General features: G+C 42.0%; 2 protein-coding genes across 4 annotated transcripts in view; one reads left to right on the top strand and one right to left on the bottom strand.

The window, feature by feature from the left end:
* The window catches only part of XPC (XPC complex subunit, DNA damage recognition and repair factor), a 29335-nt gene extending 21711 nt beyond the window's left edge, over window positions 1-7624 (bottom strand). Inside the window, exons 1-2 of one of the 3 annotated variants that reach the window (XM_053896811.1) lie at window positions 7439-7624; window positions 1459-1651 (exon numbers count right to left, since the gene is read on the bottom strand). In XM_053896811.1, coding sequence (XP_053752786.1) covers window positions 1459-1651; window positions 7439-7541 — 296 coding nt within the window. In that variant the 5' untranslated portion in view covers window positions 7542-7624. The remainder of the gene's footprint in view (window positions 1-1458; window positions 1652-7438) is intronic. The other 2 variants (XM_053896812.1, XM_019433583.2) reach the window with 2 other exon arrangements.
* Window positions 7625-7741: 117 nt separating this feature from the next.
* On the top strand, window positions 7742-17313 carry LSM3 (LSM3 homolog, U6 small nuclear RNA and mRNA degradation associated). The gene is made up of 4 exons (XM_019433589.2): window positions 7742-7874; window positions 10069-10179; window positions 13020-13115; window positions 17003-17313. The coding sequence occupies exons 1-4, from the start codon at window positions 7854-7856 to the stop codon at window positions 17081-17083; spliced, it is 309 nt and encodes a 102-aa protein (XP_019289134.1). The 5' UTR covers window positions 7742-7853; the 3' UTR covers window positions 17084-17313.
* The last annotated feature ends 1090 nt before the right edge of the window (window positions 17314-18403 follow it).

The following is an 18403-nucleotide window of genomic DNA, read 5'->3' as shown; positions in this document are numbered from 1 at the left end:
AAGGGAAAGGAGGTCCCAGAGCTTCAACTGACTGTATCCTGGTCTATCTGTATGTGGATTTCTCTGGAGAAAGAATCCAACTAGTGAGGACGGGCAGCCAGGAAACAGTAAGCTCAGAGACAGATTCAGGGAAAGCCTAAGGGAAAGGGAGATGAACTGAGTGCAAAATTGACCTGCTTCCTCATGCTCTTGTCTACTGCTGCCCTCTCCTGGGCAACTGTTCTCTGCCAGGACTGGAGGTTGCTGGAAAAGCCAACACTAAGATTGAAGATTTGTTTTTGAAGGGACTACTGCCTCTGGTTTTCCTCTTCCTCTCTTCCCCACAACTTTCCTGGGAGGTGGAAGATCACTGGGCTTGTAATCCCTGTCCACCACATATTACTAAGAATGTGCATTCACTGCAAAAATCTTGCTCAGTTTCTGCCAAACAAAAGGCCCTTCCCTAGATGCCACAGGGCACACGAAAACGAACCAGGAGTGGTTCCAGGCCTCAGAGAGCTTCCAGGGGAGCAGGTGCAGTACGTGACATGGGCACAAATAAGCACAACACGAGGCAGACAAGCTACACTTGTAAGAGACGCTGCAAGAAACCAGAGGAAAGGAGGGAAGAATCAATGAAAGTGTCAAGCAAATGGATTCTGATCCACATCTTCTAGGTGGAAGAAAACATTCCAGGTACAGGGAAGAATGAGCACAACTCAGGTGGCAAAGCAGGAGGGACAAGAAGTCCAGCTGGGTGGGAGGAGAGTGTGCTCGAGGACAGTACAAGAGAGAGCTGGAATGGCAGGCCAGTATTTTCGGAATGGAATACCTTTATGCAGGAGAAAGAGCACTGGACCGCAAGTCAGAAGACCTGGGTCTCACCTGGTTTTTGCCACCATCTAGCTGCGTAACCACAAATAAATCACTTTCTGCACACTGTCACTGTTATCTGAAAAGTTTGAGAGGTAAACTATATACCCTTGAAAAATTGAAAATCCGCACAGAACTTTTAACTCCCCAAAACTACTACTAACTACTACTAGGCTTCTGTTGACTGGGAGTCTTACCGATAGATAACACACACAGGGTTTAACACATATTTTGCATGTTACATGTCTTGTATGCTGTATTCTTACCATAAGGTCAGCTGGAGAAAAGAAAATGTTATTTGAAATATCACAAGGAAGAAAAACTACATTTACAGAGCTTACTGTATTTATCATAAAACACACACACACACACACACACACAAACCCACATATAAGTGGACCCCTGCAGTTCAAGCCTGGCTGTTCAACAGCCAACTGTAACCGCTAAGAAGAATCTTACTAGTGGTCTGAGCTCTAGCTGGAAGAGTTTAAAGATCCCGTCTTTTGCACGGATCCTAGTGACAAGCAAAAAAGGGGAGGTTTTATTACTCACACCTCCCTGATGGCAGCAATCAAGACCTGGCAGGAAGCTTCTCAGCCATCTCACCTGAAGTCCTCCCCATCGCTGAGAGCTTCATCCTTCACCTTGGCATTTTCAGATTTAACAGTCACCTTGGCCGCCTTCCTTTTGGCTGGACTGTGTGCGGGGCCCCCGGGATCACTGCAACCTCTCTTCCTCGTTTCTCGTGAGACTTTGGAGAGAAGGCTCCTCTTTAGAGGTTTCTCATCTTGCAAGACATCTAGACGACCACATGGAACATGAGGTAAGGGACACAGGAAAGGTGGAGGCAGTGCGTTTTCACAGGCACGTGATGAAAAGCCCCTTTCTGTCACCTCTCTCCAGGCCACATCTCCGTCACCGGGTCACCGTCCCATCTGTTCAGCAACCAGCCTGCAGCCTTCTGTCTCTACTCCAACTTCCACCCACACTCACAGTAAAAACTCACTCCTTTTACCAGCATTTTATTCTACTCCTCCTGGGATGACAGACACTGCCACATGACTCAAAAATCTAGCTTTCAAATCTCAAACTGCAGCTAGTATCCAGGGAGGAAAGTACATCAATCTGCTATGAGCACCTTGCTTATTGACTACCTGCCAAGACTATTTATTTTAGCGGTAACTCACTTCTAAGTGAAATGTTTGGAGTTCATAAGCATGTCCAAGTTTTACCACAACCCTACTGCTACGAATCCATGTTTCTGCCACCTTTCACAACCAAACCCTGCTCAAAACAGTTATGAAACCTTTCCAATCTAACCCAAAGGCACTCATTTACCAACCACCTCAGCAAACTTAGGGTTGGAATAACAGTAGTAATTCAGAAATACCTTTGTTTCCTTAAAATAATCATTGTTGGTTTTTGTTAAAGGGAAATTTTAAAAAGGCACAAGCTGCTGGCTTTCGTTAAATTAGGGTATCTAGAAGTACAGTCTGTTTCTTAACAGGTATCAGTAAATCAACTTTTAATAAATAGTAACACGGCAGGGGAAGATAGCTTCTATTTTGCAAACATGTTCATAAAAATAATCAATCCTGAGGGGCGCCTGGGTGGCGCAGTTGGTTAAGCGTCCGACTTCAGCCAGGTCACGATCTCACGGTCCGTGAGTTCGAGCCCCGCGTCGGGCTCTGGGCTGATGGCTCGGAGCCTGGAGCCTGTTTCCGATTCTGTGTCTCCCTCTCTCTCTGTCCCTCCCTCGTTCATGCTCTGTCTCTCTCTGTCCCAAAAATAAAATAAACGTTGAAAAAAAAATTTAAAAAAAAAAAAAAAATAATCAATCCTGAATCTGAAATAGAGAATCCTCCTTTGCCTTTGCATGACTCTGCTTCAATTAATTTTGGAAAACAAAAATACTTTAGCCTTTATTGAGGTGCAGCAGTATTAACCTAGTATCAGATTGATTCGTTCCATTTATGGTTTGTCTTACTGACTCTATGGATACATACTTACATTCCCCAAGAATATACTTTTGCATGGGGAAAAACCCTATGATGGTCATAATTTTCATAAATTTCTCATTATAGTGGAACATATGTTCTAATGCTAGATAAAATCACAGATCAATTTCTTTAGAATGTTTTATAAAAGGACTCTATGCATTCTTGTGTTTTGAACATTTTAATGGAAACAAACAATTTCAAAAATATTTAGAATCTGGAGACATTCCTTATTCCACGGCCAAAAGCTGCTTGAGGGTTTATGACTTGACAGTTTGAGTAGGGTGTCAGAATTTCTGGATCTTTAACGCTTCTCAGCCCTCTATGAATAGATGTAAAACAAACAGATGTGAAACTCTTTCATTTTTACTAATCTAAAAATGCACGCGAGAGGATACTTCAAAAGCACTGTTTCCTCCTCACCAAACTTTTTTGGTTGCTTAAAACACACAATTGTGTTTCTGTGCTTTGAAGAGAGAGGTAGAGGAGTTAAAAGGGGGGCAAGAAAGGAAACAAAAAAACTGTGAATCAAAAAGATGCCCATAGTATCCTCATTCATACAGTAATTCCCCCTTACCCGTGGTTTTAGTTTCCCACTCAACCCACTACTCAACTGCAGCGAGGAACAACTGAACCTCCTGACAAACTCCTAAAGGTCAACAGTGGCCTAAGGCTACGTCACAATGCCTGTTATTTACCTCATCCTAGGCATATTATCGCCTCACATAAGAATCAGAAGGCTGGGGCACCTAGGTGGCTCAGTAGGTTAAGTAAGCATCTAACTTTGGCTCAAGTCAAGATCTCATGGTTTGTGAGATCAAGCCCCACGTCAGGCTCTGGAGCCTGCTTTGGATTCAGATTCTGTGTCTCCCTCTCTCTGCCCTCCCCTGCTCACACTCTCCCTATATCAAAAATAAACAAACATTAACTTTTATTACAATATATTGTTTGAACTTCTATTCATTATTAGTGTTGCCAATCTCTTACTGTGCCTAGTTTTATCAATTAAACTTTATCATAGGTATGGAGTCTAGGAAAACAACAGCATATACAGGGTTCAGTACTATCTGTGTTTCAGGCATCCACTGTTGTGGGGGGAGGGGGGACTTTGGAACATATCCCTGCAGATGGGGGGGGGGGGGGTGGCTACTGTAATACCCCCAAATTTTAAAAATCTGAATGCCCAACCATGACATAATAATTATGTACAGTCACACAATGGAAGGTAATTCAGTCACCTTTTAAGACAAAGGAAAATGACATCTAATAAAATGTTAAGCAAGCAAATATGTTTTTACTGTGTGGTTTCCACTACTTAGAAAAACAAACTTGAACAAAATATACCACTATTCAGTGGTGCTTCTTTCTGGATGGTAGAAACATAGGTTATTTTTTTTCTTTATTCTTTATGGTTTTTTGGGTCCCAGAGAATCCAGAGAGCTATTTTCTAGCACTCTCCAAGATCTAGAGTTACCTAACCAGCCTCCTTGAGGCCAATGTGGTTATTTCAGAAAGGCAGGAATTACCACATGGTCTCCTTGACCTTCCAGTGAGATTTAATAATACCTGCTTAAAACTGCCAGCAGCATCCCATAGTGCTTAGAATAAAATACAAACTTAGTTTGGTCTCCAAACTAAGAGTCCTGTCCACCTCTCCCACCTCAATTTCTACCACTCGCCCCCCACCTCCCTGTGTCCAGCCAACCGGCCAAGCTCATTTCATTTCCTCCTAAGTTGTTAAAACTTACAGCTTCCTCTGCCTTCCCTCAGAACTTCCTATGAATGGCTCCTTCAGGACATTCAGTAATTCGTTCAAACTATCAATCACCTCCTCAAAGAGGCCTTCCTTGACTACCAATTCTGACTTAGCTGCTTCTTCCTCTTAGAGGATAAGAGCATAACTCTTATTGCTGCATGCATTTATTTAAGTTGTTATTAATTTATTAAGTTGTTTATTAATTTATTAATTTATTAAGTTGTTATTGTCTGCCCCCCCCCCACCTCCCCCACAGATTGTAAGCATCACGAGAACAGGGATCTTGACTGTCCTGTTCACTACTATTAATTCCAGGTCTGAGAACAGTGCCTGGACATAGCAGGTGCTCAGTAAATATTTATTGAAGGAATTAATGATTCACAGCGACGAAAGCATTAACATAGGGAAGAAACATAAAGAAATTAGACATGCCCTAATAGAAACAAGGAAATAATGTGGACTGTTTTCTTTGTCCCTAAACGTTGAAAGCAGCCAAGTGTCACCTTCTTTGGCATGCAATGAGGTGCTCAGAAACTATACTGTAAAGTCATCAAATCAGTGTGAACTGTAGCCCAATCCACAACCAGACTGTTCTTCGACCCAACCACAGCAAAGATTGTAACTCTTCCTTGAAGAGATCTTACTGCCAAGCTCCTCTAGCTAGCAGGGTCTGACTCATGCCTGGGTGCTTCCTCACCTACACCTAGGCCGAACCGATAGAAGGTAGCCCATCTGATTACCTGACGTGGACCGTGGCAGATGCTTCTACCTCACTCGCAAACACAACTACCCTGAAAGGTAGTATTGTGTTTCAGAGATGAGGTTCAGAGAGGTAAACTATTTGTCCAAAATAATTTGCACCAGTGCATATAACTACTAAGTTGCACCAACCTGGAGTCCAGATCAAGTATTAAGCTGGAAGAAATGGTACCCAGGCAGGTGGCATTTCCATCAGATTAAAACTTCAAACTCCTGAAGTGCCACATATTCAGAATACATTCCCTCTGACTGCAATAGCAACCCCTTTTCACAGCCATAGCTGAAATGTTACCCATCCTTAAAGTCACAGATCAAATGTATCTCCTTCAGAGAGCATTTCCCAATCTCTCCAAACCTGATTGTTCCTTCAAAAGCCACAAAGCCTGCTACCTTCTTCCAAAATATCACTGTCTTGAATACTTTGTGTAAAGGGCAATTTACCTTTGTGTAAAGGTAAATTACCTGAATGAGTAAATCAATAAAATGGAACTCACAGCATTAACTGTGGGGTAAATTACCTTCTAAGTTTGGAAATGACTTCCATTTGCCTATTTACTAATGAATGTTGAACTTATATAATCATAGTATTGAACCTAGTGTCATAGGAGTCCTTGTTGGTTACCTAAACTTCTATTCAGATTATTTTAGGAATGCCAGAAATCCCTTCTACAGCATGCACTATGCAATTATTGAAAACATTTATGAGCACTTGGCATATGCAGGGAGGAGGGAGAGGACAATACAGGACACAGCAAAAAATAAGACACATTTGCATAAACTTAAATGGTAGTAAGACGGGCTACCCTAAAAGGAAGCAAATAAATTAACAAGATCATTACATTATGCAACAGAGGCTGTGAGGGCCTGTGAAGGAGTACCTGGTAAGGATCACCTTAGATCAGATACTCAAAGCAGTGTAAGTTCAGATGTGAAGGAACAGAAGAAATCAGCCACCCTAGAGCCATGGGAGAACATTGCAGGAAGAAGGAATATCAAAGGCAAAGGCTCAAGGTGAGAAATAACATGGCATATTTGAGGAAGAGAAAGGAAGCCAATAAGGAGGGTATCTGGCAAAGAGTCCTAAAAGACAACAGAAGTAGCAGCAGCCAAATCATGTAAAGTCTTGCAGGCCATGGTAAGGAATTTGGATTTTAGGCCAAGAGCAATGGGAAGCCACAGGTTTGAGGTAGGAACATGGCACGATCTGATTTTTTTTTTTTTATTTTTTTTTTAATCATTTGGGCTGCCAGGTGGAAAACCATTGCAGAGAAGTGGGGAAGTAGGGAGACCAGTAAAGCAACTGTGGTCCTTCAACTGAAAAGTGATGGTGGCTTCGCAGGGACTGTAACCACGTAAATAAAGAGAAGTGGAGGGATCTGAGATACAGTTCTGAGGTTGGATTGGTAGAACCTGCTGACGGATTAGATGTGTACGTATAATGAAAAGGAGAGCCTTGCTTTAACAAGTGGGTGAAGGGATCATTTATTGAATGGGAAAAGGTGGGGAAGAAACAGGCTTAAAGGGGAAAAGCAAGAGTTTTGCTTTGCCCTTGACGAATATAAGAAACCTATTCGATATCCAGGTGGAGAAGTCAGGTTGGATCCGAATCTGGAACTCTGGGGTGAGATTTAACTGAAGATATTATTCTGGGAGTCCGCACATTACAGCACTCTGGTCCATCCGTCTTCTGGGGGCCACAAAATAACTGTAATGCCTTTTCCCCTATTCAGCCCTTTGCATCTGCAGGAGGCTGGACAGCATCCTGTGGGCAACAGGGAGCAGGAAAGAGGCAACGCCGGAGAGCCAATGGTCAGGTTGAGCTCCAGGGGAACCCCCAGGGCGCATCAGTCCTCCCGAGGACTAAAGCACAGCGACGTCGGTGAGGACCCAAGCAGTGGCACAACCGCCCGCCTCCCCGGGCCGCCGTTAACGCCGGCTCCGCTCAAGGCAAACAGGGTATTCTCCGCCCCCTCACCTCCAGAAGTCAGCCCCCCACCCCCACCCCCGCACCTTGTTTCCTGCCCTCCTTGAGCATGAGCATCTACCCCTAAGCCCGGCTCGGTCTCGCTCTCACCCGCCTCCTTCTCCTCACGCCGGGCCGTGCTCTTGCCCTTGGCCTTCCGGCCGCACGGTTCACGTCCCTGCGGCTCCCTACCGGCCGCACGCTTCCGAACCATGTTGCCCAGGCAAGACTCCCGGAGATTGACGCACTAAGCCGCGGGAATGGGAGCGCAAGCTCCGCCTCCAGCGGGGAGAGGCATCGCCAGCCCTTTCCTTATAGGCCAAGTCTACGCCGATGAAGCTCCGCCCCAGCCTCAGCCTCAAATGACCAATACAAACTGTACAAAGCAAGACGGCGCAGAACGAATTTCTCTCTACTTCCGGCTCGTTGTATTTTCGCGTTTCCGGAGACAGTGGCGGGGGGAGGGGGGCGCGCGAGCGGCTCGCGTACTCTCGCGAGAGGCAGGAAAGAGCGCAGGGTTTGAAGCATGGCGGACGACGTGGACCAGGTGAGTGTGTTTTGAGGGGCTCTCTACAGAGCGGCTTTTCCACTGCTAGCCCTCACCCTGTTCGGCTTTGCGTCCCAGGGCTACTTTCTCCAAGCTCACCGAAAGGTGGCCTTCATGCCGCCCTGTTTCTAGGTTATCACGGCTTTTAATCTTCCCTTTGGTAACCGCGCCCCCCCGAATTTTGTCTCACGCCCTGAGATGGTTTCCCCTTGGAAGCCCGCCTGAAAACTAATTATTCTTCACACTCGTCACTTCCTTTCCCTTGTATCTCATCTTCATCAGTGGTATGGGAATGATTATCCCTGCCTGCCTCACGGAGATGTCGGGATTCTGATAGAAAAGGTGATAATAAAGCTAAATAGTTACTATTATGAGCGCAACGGTTGTTACTCGTTCAGCAAATGAGTAGTAAACATCAACTTGTATGGTTAGACTCCGCTCTAAGCACCAGGGACACCGGCATTGACAAACGTGAGCCCTGTCCCCACTTGGAGCTTATGTTCTCTGGAAGGGCAGATAAGTAAACAAACTTGCAATATGTAGGAACTGTGATGTGGCATGAAGAAAACAAGCAAGGACCTGGTATATAAAATAATATGATGGTACTCCAGGCTTTCTCATCTTCTCTCCTTTTCCCGAAAATGCTCTTCCTAAGATATATTTGTGGATCAGGCCACAACCTAGCTTCCTCCTGAAATTTCACCTCATCAACAAGGATTTATCTGGCCACTTGCATAAAATAGCACTCTTTCCCAGTCTGCTTTATTTTTTTTCGTAGCATGTCATTTGTTCATATTAAGTAGACCCTTCGATGTTCAACGTCTGTCTTTCCCCACTCGAATGTGAGATCCTTAAGAGCAGGGTTTTGTTCACCATTCTGTCTTCCAGGTTCAGAACAGTGCTGGAAACCCTGAACAAATATTTATTGAGGGAATGAATTGGTTAATCAGGGAGGCTTCTTTGAAAAGGCAAATTTAAAGCTACAGGATGAAAAGTATGGACAGTGGGTATTGTAGACTATAGCCAAAGGAGCAGTAGGGCTCTGTGGTGTGTCTGTTCTTGTAGTATTACTATATATTTATTCATACCCCTCTCCCCACTAGAATGAACTCCTTGAGGGCAGAGACTGACCGCTCTACCGTAATGTAGTAGTTGGTTAGCTGGTCTTTGACAATCACCTGTTTAATTGGGATTGAGGACCAGTTGAGGTTAGGAATTTTTTTTTTTTTTTCATTCTAGCTTTTTTAAGACTGTAGAGCCTGTAACTTTCAGTCGCATTCTGCCACTGGCCTGATGTACTCACCAAAGAAACTCCTTGAATAATCTCACCAACTTTCCTGCCTACCCATCCCTTGCATTTGGATGACTCCAAGTCATCCTAGCCCTGATCTCTCTGGGACCTATATTTCCAGCAGTTCTTCAATTGGAAATAACAAGAACCATTTTTCAGTACTTTCAGTTTGCCACTTATTATTGTGAATACACTTAATACGTTAACTTAATACATTAGCTCATCCAGTCCTTGCAAGAATCATGAAGGGAAGATTATGGCGTCCTCATTTTACGAACAAGGAAGCTGATGCTCAGAGATGGCATGATTTTTTTTTTTTTATCCGAATTCACAAGTTTCAGATTCAAGAGTTGAACACACACTGCCTGACTTCAAAGCTAGTGCTTTCAACCAGTATTCAATACTCCTGCTAAATATATTCATCTTAGTGGCCAGTTGGCACCCTAAACTCAACCTGCCCCAGATTGAATCTCTCCTTGGCATTCTGATTAGTGTGTGGTAATCATTAAATGAGATTTTTTCAAATCACTAAATAAAATTTGAGGTAAGGTTGAAGTCCCAGACAGTGACTTCCTGTACCCTGAAATTGGGTCAGGCACTTTGGATTTTGAGAGAACAAAGTACATGCTTATTTTGCTGTATAACTCCTTCCTGTGTACGTGTGTTTCAGCCTTCACTTACATAGCACTCACTATGATCCAGGCACTGTTTTAAGCTTTCATAATATGCCCTTTGAGCCTCACAACAACAGTATTAGGTAGGCGCTATCGTCATCCACATTTTACAGAGTCTGAGACTGAGGCATTGAGGTGTTAAGTAACTTGCCCACCGTCATACAGGACAGCAATGACTTGAACACTGCACTCGCTAGTACTGTATTACTAAGCCTGTTTCTTTCATCAGCAACAAACCACCAACACCGTAGAGGAGCCCCTGGATCTCATCAGGCTCAGCCTGGACGAGCGAATTTATGTGAAAATGAGGAATGACAGAGAGCTTCGAGGCAGATTACATGTAAGTAAATTTATTAAATTACCTTGAAATCAGATGATTTCTCTGTCATGCCTCCCTACCACTACCCCCTTGAAAGATAAACACTAACTGATGTAGAAGAGTATTTTGAATGTAGATAAGAAGGTGGAAGGTCACCCATATTTCTACAAGTCAAGTACAACTGCATTTAATTCACCTCTTTAATATTTTTTCTAACAGAAATGATGTGATTTTAAAGAACATTTTCATTTCTTTCATTTTTTCTATTTATTTGTAAATAGCATTTATTCTCCATTCTTATTTAAACATTCTATCAGTTACTGATATGTACATAAGTTTGCGTTTTCTTGTGAGAAAAATTAAATAGCACAGAAGTACATAGAGTAAAAGGTGAAATCCCATTTTTTTCTTTTGCTAGCCACTTAGAAATTGGGTCTGTGATCTTTTAGGTCTTTTCTATATTTACACATAAATACATATACATGTGATCCCACGCATGTATTTGCACTATATACACCACCTGTAAATAAAACTGGGATCTTGCTGTACATATTTTTGAGCAGCTTTCTTTTTCACTTAATCTTTCTTGGAAATTATTCATCATGAATGCATATAAATCTCCATTCAGCTTTATTTTTTTTAGAGAGCGAATGAGCGTGAGCTGGGGAGAGGGGCAAAGGAAAAGAGAATCTTAAGCAGGCTCCACGCTCAGCACAGAGCCTGATCCCCCAACCCTGGGATCATGACCTGAGCTGAAATCAAGAGTTGCAGGCTCAACTGAGCCACCCAGACGCCCCTCCTTTATTCTTTTTAAGGACTTCATAGAATTCTGTGTATTATAAAAGTGGTTTTTAGATTGTTTTCCATTTCTTGCTGCTGTAAATAAGTCTGCAGTATGTATTTTTATGCATATTTCTTTGTGTATATCTGTACGTATTTCTATAGGATTGGTCCCATGAAGTGGTCCTATTTATTCATAAAGAGAGTATACTGAAGGTTTTGTCTTTTCTTGACAACTTGTCACTCTCCTGTATATATTGTTTTTACTACCATCATTCTACCTTAAAGTGATTTAAAACGGCTCATATTTGTTGAGCATTAATTACATTCCAGGTGCTTTTATTATAAGTGTTTTGTATGTAATGTCTCATTTAACCTTTATAACAGCCCTATCAAGGTAGACGCTAATTAGCCTGGTTATGCAGTTGAAGAAGCTCAGGCCTAGAAAGGTGAAGTTACTTGCTTAAGTTAAAGGAAGGTCCAGAATATGACCCTAGGCAATCTGACTGCAGCCCCATTCTTAAATACTTCGATTTCACCTTCCATAAGACCTAAAGGTAAAGAGTGTCCTGTACTTAAAAAGCAGGGACCTAGGAAGACACTGATCTTGATATACAGCTGGCTTTATGAGAAGAGGAACCCCGGGAAATGGAAGAGTGGCAACTTTACCAAGAAAAAGAGAATTGCGCTTAAACACATGGGCCAGTGGCATGTGGAGACACACCCCGGGACAGATATGTCGCCTTAGCTTTTGGAGGCTTCTTTAGTTCCCTTCTAGACTTCATTGCCTCTATACTAAATGGCCCCCAACATTTTGTTTGTTTTCTGGCCCTCATCTATAGATTTTTGCTCTTGTTGGTATGCTTTGCTAGAAGTGGCTGCTATGTGGCTGATGTGTTACTTTTACTTTGATGTGAGCTGGTAAACCATTTAACCCTTTGTTAGAAGTGAGCATGAGTGAGAGGCACCTGGGCAGCTCAGTCGGTTGAGCATCCAACTCTTGATTTCAGCTCAGGTCATGATCCCAGGGTGGTGGGATTGAGCCCCATGTCAGGCTCTACACTGAGCTTGGAGCCTCCTTAAGATTCTGTCTCTCTCTCTGTCCCTCCTTCTCTCTCCCTCCTTCTCCCTCCCCGCCCCCCCCCCCCCGCCTCAAATAAATTTTTTTTATTAAAAAAAAAATTTTTTTTAATGTTTATTTATTTTTGAGAGAGACAGAGACAGAATGCGAGTGGGTTAGGGGCAGAGAGAGAGGGAGACACAGAATCTGAAGCAGGCTCCAGGCTCTGAGCTGTCAGCACAGAGCCCGACGCGGGGCTCGAACTCACAAGCTGTGAGATCATGACCTGAGCCGAAGTCAGACACTCAACGAACTGAGCAACCCGGATGCCCCAAAATAAAAGAAATTTTTAAAAAAGAAGTAAGCATAAGTGGGTTCTGAACAAGGCCCCTGGCGTTTCACCTTTTAGTAAAATACATGAGCTTTAGAGTTTGGATTAAGGCTATCCCTATCAGGATGGCAACATTTATTGATTGAGCCTACAGGTGCCAAACACAGTTTATTTTGGCTAGGTTTTACGTGGGCCGGGTATTGCTCTACTGGTTTCACGCGGTGGTGTTCAGTTTAGCACAGGGAGGTCTTGTCTTGTACCTTTGGGAGACTGAAGTGCCATCTTCTTCACAGTTAAAGAATCGTATTTCTTCCACTGTATCTCTCTTGTCATGCTGTTACAGAGGGAGTTGAAAGAAGTCTACTGAAAAGTGATGAATTTGCTTTTTCTCATAAATATTATAAATGATGTGACTGTCTTGGATGACCAATAGGGTAGACGCTTTAAAAAAGTAATAATTTCAAATTATTTTGAGTAAATTCATTTTAGGCCATATAAACAGCTTTGTATTTTTATCAGGTCAGTTAACTTGTCACTGGAAATAATTTGTGAAGAAACAGCTTATTAGCACAGCAGAATTATTTTTTATTTGTGTATAAAAGTGTGTGATATAAGTATTGTGCGTAAGCTCTGTTCATTGTTCCTTTATTTGATGATTAAGTTTCTTGATCGCTCACCTTTCCACTGCAGGCTTATGATCAGCATTTAAATATGATATTGGGAGATGTGGAAGAGACTGTGACTACCATAGAAATTGATGAGGAAACCTATGAGGAGATATATAAAGTAAGTCATGGAATTCTGTTCTTCACTTTTAAAATGTCAAATGTTCTCAACATCCAACAGCGTAACACTTATTTATAAAAAGCCCGTCATGATTTGACACCTACTTGTGGACCCGGTAAAGTATAGCAATCAAAAGCAAAGACTTTAGGGTCAGACGGACCTAATTTATAGTGCTGTTTTGGCCATGTCCCACCTGGGTTATGTTGGGCCAGTGAATTGGCAGATTTAAGTTCCTCATTGTTAGGCAAGAATACTAACACTTACCTCATCCAGTTGCCAGGATTCACTGATACATGTCAGTTTAAGATGCTCATGTGTGTTAGTCTGTAAGAGTAATGCTGGACAGTGTTCCTTGTTTGATGTGAATTTAAGCTATCAATACTTAATAAAAACTAAAACGGAGAAATTTTAAAAACACTAACTCCGTAATAGTGAGCCTATTACATGTTGATTTAAGTAACATCAACTACAGGACAAAATACTTAGAGGCGTCTTTGTTTTACCTTTTTGCAGATTTCTTTAATGCCTGGCTTAACTGAAATCTAGGTTCTCACATCTTTTTCTGCATGTAATCTGTTATGATATGTCATAGTTGAGAATCCTTTCTCACAGGTAGTTACAAAAGGGAGGAGCATTTTTTGTGGGTATTCACGTTTGATGCTACATTAAAACTCAACAAGTGGTAGTTTCTTAAAGGTTAATTGCAGTGTGGAATCTGAGACCACATCATTGAACTTTTCATGCTCTTACTATATGCAAATTCATTGGTCTGCCTTGTTCTTTTTTTTTTTTTTTAATGTTTATTTATTTTTGAGTGAGAGAGACAGTGCAAATGGGGGAGGGTCAGAGAGAGAGGGAGACACAGAATCCAAAGCAGGCTCCAGGCTCTGAGCTGTCAGCACAGAGCCCGACATGGGGCTTAAACTCACAAACTGTGAGATCATGACCTGAGCCAAAGTTGGATGCTTAACCGACCGAGCCACCCAGGGCAACTTTCAGGTGCCCCACTACCTTGTCCTTTTAATGGATCTTTTATGTTGTGTGATTCTGTGACATCAAGCACTGGTCATTTGGAAAATATTAGTTCGTGGAGCTATGCAGATCTTCTGAATGTTGGCACATTTCATTGTTCAATGTGAAGAAAAAAAGAAGGAAATCACCTATGTCTTTTAAGTATTTGAAAAGCCAGTCTTTGACCCTTCTAGAGTATAGTGGTTTAAAATATAGACTCAGATTGCAGGACTGGAATTAAATCTTGACTCCCTTGCTTGCCAGCTATTTAATTGTATCAAACTACGCAATGTGTCTGTGACTAAGTCTCCTTGTCTGTAAAATGGGGATGGTAGTAGGACCCACTTTATACAGCTATTTAGGATTCACTGAGAGTTTACATGAAAAGCCTTCAGGTTAGTGACAGGCACATAGTAAGTGTTCATCTGTTAGCCTTTTATGGTTTTTGTATTTCTGCTTTATCCTGGCTTTCCTTCTGTCTTCAACGACTGCTGACTCCTTTGCAAATTTTCTTTCTCCTTCTGAACATGGGTTTTGAATTTTTTAACCTATGTGTCTCTTTTTCCCCTCAGAGGTGTGATGTCATTTAGTAACTAGGAGTCTGTAACAGTAATCAGTACAGCACCAAAGCTTGAGCTCTTCACAGATCTGGGCTCACATTTTTGCTACTACTGGTTAGTTTCATGACCTTGAGCAAGTTATAGAAACTTCCTAAGCCTTAGGGGACCTCTTTTGTAAGATGACAGTAACTGTGCCTGCCTCCCAGGATTATAACAGGAGGCACTGAACTTGGTATGTGTAAAGCCATGGCATGTGGTGACTGGAAGCTGTCATGATTGTGGATCAGTCTGTGTCTCCAGTTTGTTTCCTTTTCTGAGCTTCACTCTTTCATACCCAGTATTCCAATTGAAAATATTTTCACATTGGATATTATCTTGAACTCAGTACATCTAAAAGTAAATTCCTTTGAAGGTGTTCTTCACCTTCAAAATGAGATCATTCTCAGTTCCCTATCCTCAGTGCATGATTTTCTGTTGTTTAGACCATAAATCTCAGAATTTTCTTGGACTTCTCTCTTTCAGTCACACTGATGAGTAACTAATTCAGTTGATTCTTCACGTTGATTCCAGTGTGTCATTACTGCATCTTGCTCTCTATGACAACTGTTACTAATATTTTTGTTCTCTCTGTCAGATCCACATGTGGTCACTTGTGGTATAGATTCCTAGAACCTGAAAAGGAGGAATTAATTACTATTGCCCCTCCCACAGCTATTATAGCGGAACAGGGACAGAATTTTCACCAAAAACAAACAAACAAAAAAAACCTGCCTTCGGAAAAGGGAAGAATGGAAACATACAGCAGAATCCCCTGGGGAGGTGTGAATGTTCCCTGTCCTAGGATTTGAAGTAATGGCTTTTAGGTCAAGTCTGTCCCATGTACTATTTGGGACATACTTAGACCAAAAAAAAAAAAAATTTTTTTTCTTCTATTTATCTAGAATTCAAATGTAATTGAGCACTCTATATTTTTATTTGGTAAATCTGGCGACCCTAAATGGGGGCTTCAGCTTTCACAGCCAAGTACTTGCTTATGCTGGAAGACTGAAAAATAGTCAAAAGCTTTTTTAGCCAGGCTGTTTCTTTGCATGCAATTTCTTTAAAAGCTTAGGACTTTGTGTGCATCTGATCTGTTCATTTCCAATCAATTCTATGGGCCAGTAACCTCAACATTCTTGCCTACACATAGCCTATAGATGCCTTTATTTATTTTAGTTCCTTCCCACTGTTCTTCCCACCCTTAGGCCATTTGCTAAAGTAAATTTGGGTGGGAAAGCAGCACACTTAAACTAATTCTTGCCTCAGGGCTGAGTTTGTTTAACTGAGAAGGTTTGCTGGGCTTCAGTCTGCAAAGCTTTTGTGCCTGTTCATTGTCTATAGTTTGGGATCTAAAAACTGTTGGCTTTTCAAACCCTGTGAGTCCTATTTCTTGTGATCTCTGCTTGAAAACCAGCTAGTTCTTACCTGGGCTCATCTCTTACTGCCTTGCTGAATGTATCAGGTTAATAGCAACTAACATTTGGCTTGTTCCAACCTCTTTCCCTAGAACCTGTAGGTTAGGGAGGCCCTTGGGCTACCTTCCAAGCCTTTGCAGGCAACATTTTTACCTAATGTTTTCTTCAGGCATAAGAGGATTTCAAATATTTGTATTCCATTGTCTGTTTCCTTACTGCCTAAGGCTCCACCTATAGGCTAGTGCCCCAAGGTATTCGTTCCACATATGTGAGCGCAGTAGTAGGACACAGGAGCAACATGTAGCGGCTCAGTACAGCAGCAGAATTTTATTTCTCACCCACATAACAGTCCTGAGTGGAGTTTTAGTTCAGCATGATAGCTTTCTTCCAGGTACTTAATCAAGGGCCCAGGCTTCCTCTGTCTTACGGCTCTGCCGTCTCCAGAGTTCATTATCTGAGTCCGGCTAGTCATGGGAGGAAGACCATAGAGGGGCATTCGTGGGAGGCTTATGGGTCAGTCAGTCACTTCTTTTCACTTCCCATTGGTCAAAACCCAGTCCCGGCTGCACCAGGTTGTAAGGAAGTGTAAGTAATGTAGTCTAGCTCTGTGGTAGGAAGAGGAGGAACGTGGGTTTTGGTGAATGCTCTAATCTTTGCCCCAATTATTGACATCCTGGAAAAGTAAACAGTTAATAAAGTGGTTCTTTGTGCTACAAAGGTAAGTGAGTGATGAGGTTTTTAAATCAGTTGTGTTATGATGCGTCTGTGTGGGTTTTGTTGTTGTCAGTTTCTCAAAAAATAAATAATACTACTACATATTTGTATAAATGTGTTGTGTTTTGTTTTTTTTTTCCTCTTCCAGTCAACAAAACGGAATATTCCGATGCTCTTTGTCCGGGGAGATGGTGTTGTTCTAGTTGCCCCTCCATTAAGAGTTGGCTGAAACAAAGAATTTATCGTGTTATGGAATATAGGAGACTTTGTATGATTGCCTCTTTAAATGTAGAAGACACTCAAAAGAGAAACCTGCGTTAATTTCGACATTAAGAAATGACCAAGGATTCTTGCACTCCTGAAATGAGTTGATTTGCAGATAACTCAAAAATTCTTAAGCTAAAGAGTATTTTTATTTTTTCCAACCCTTTCAATAAATGTGATCACCAAGATGCAAAACTCTTTTTCAGGAGTTGATTTGCTGTTGTTTTCTCAGACAGTTTCTGTTTTTTTTTTCCTTTAAATTGAATTTGATGTTTCCTTTTTTAATTTTTTTTAATGCGAACTCTTTAAAGTAAACACACATCTTACGTTGACTTTACTTGTATACACTCATCTGTGCATCTCCTAGGTTTGAGGCACCAGGTGGACCACTGAAAATTAGTTTTGCCAATATGCATACTTCCTTCAAATCCTCTGGGAAGGCAGTTCTTTAAACCAACAGTTGCAGGCCAGGGAGGTAGATAGAATAATGCATGTACAGGATGCCATAAGAGCACAAAAAAGAGTGCCCAAAGAACAGGGTGGGTGGGTGGTGGTGGTGGTGGTGGTGGTGGTGGTGGGACTGTGACATTGTAGATGTTAATACTGCCATGAATATGAAGCATGATTTCTGTTACTTCTGCTTGGTCCGATTTATCTCTAAGGTCAGGCTTCAGAGGTTATATACCTGTGTGGTTCAGCCTCGTCATATCTACCAATGCCACACATATTTAATGACTCAACGTATTTCCACTCTTGGATCACGGGCCATTCGTGACGAGAGGTCTTCAGCAACATATCTCAGTAGCACAATAAAACACAGTGGCTTAAAAGCAAAGCTCTTTTTATTTCTAGCTTCAGTCAGTCAGCACTTAATGCTTGAAAGAGAGAGGAAAGCACATGTATGTGTGGCAGTTTCTCAGACTTTATTTAGACAGGACTTAGAACCTGACGTGCTCTACCAAGTAGGTTGTACCATTTTGAAATGTAGAAAGTCTGATGTGTGGATAGCTTGCCTGTGAATATGCTGAATGTGTTTGTTAGTCCATCATCAAGCACAATATGCTAACGTATGCACAGTATTTTCAGCCATGTGCAAGAAAGATGTTTCCGGTGAACACTGCAAAAAGGTTTCGTTTTCATTGTTTATTGTACCTGTCCCTGCAAGTTAATGGAGAAGAGGAAGACGAGTGTGAGCAAGCTGCCAGGTTTTATCTTCTGTGAGGAGACAGGAGAGAACCTTCTTTCGCTTTTGCTCACCCCCACACTTTGTCCTTAGGTCTCAGTA

This window comes from Panthera pardus, unplaced genomic scaffold, assembly GCF_024362965.1.
Source record: "Panthera pardus isolate Hobbes unplaced genomic scaffold, ASM2436296v1 HiC_scaffold_8, whole genome shotgun sequence".
NCBI classification, from domain to species: domain Eukaryota; kingdom Metazoa; phylum Chordata; class Mammalia; order Carnivora; family Felidae; genus Panthera; species Panthera pardus.
The sequence above is the reverse complement of the archived record's forward strand: the minus strand, read 5'-3'. Positions and strand labels throughout refer to the sequence as shown.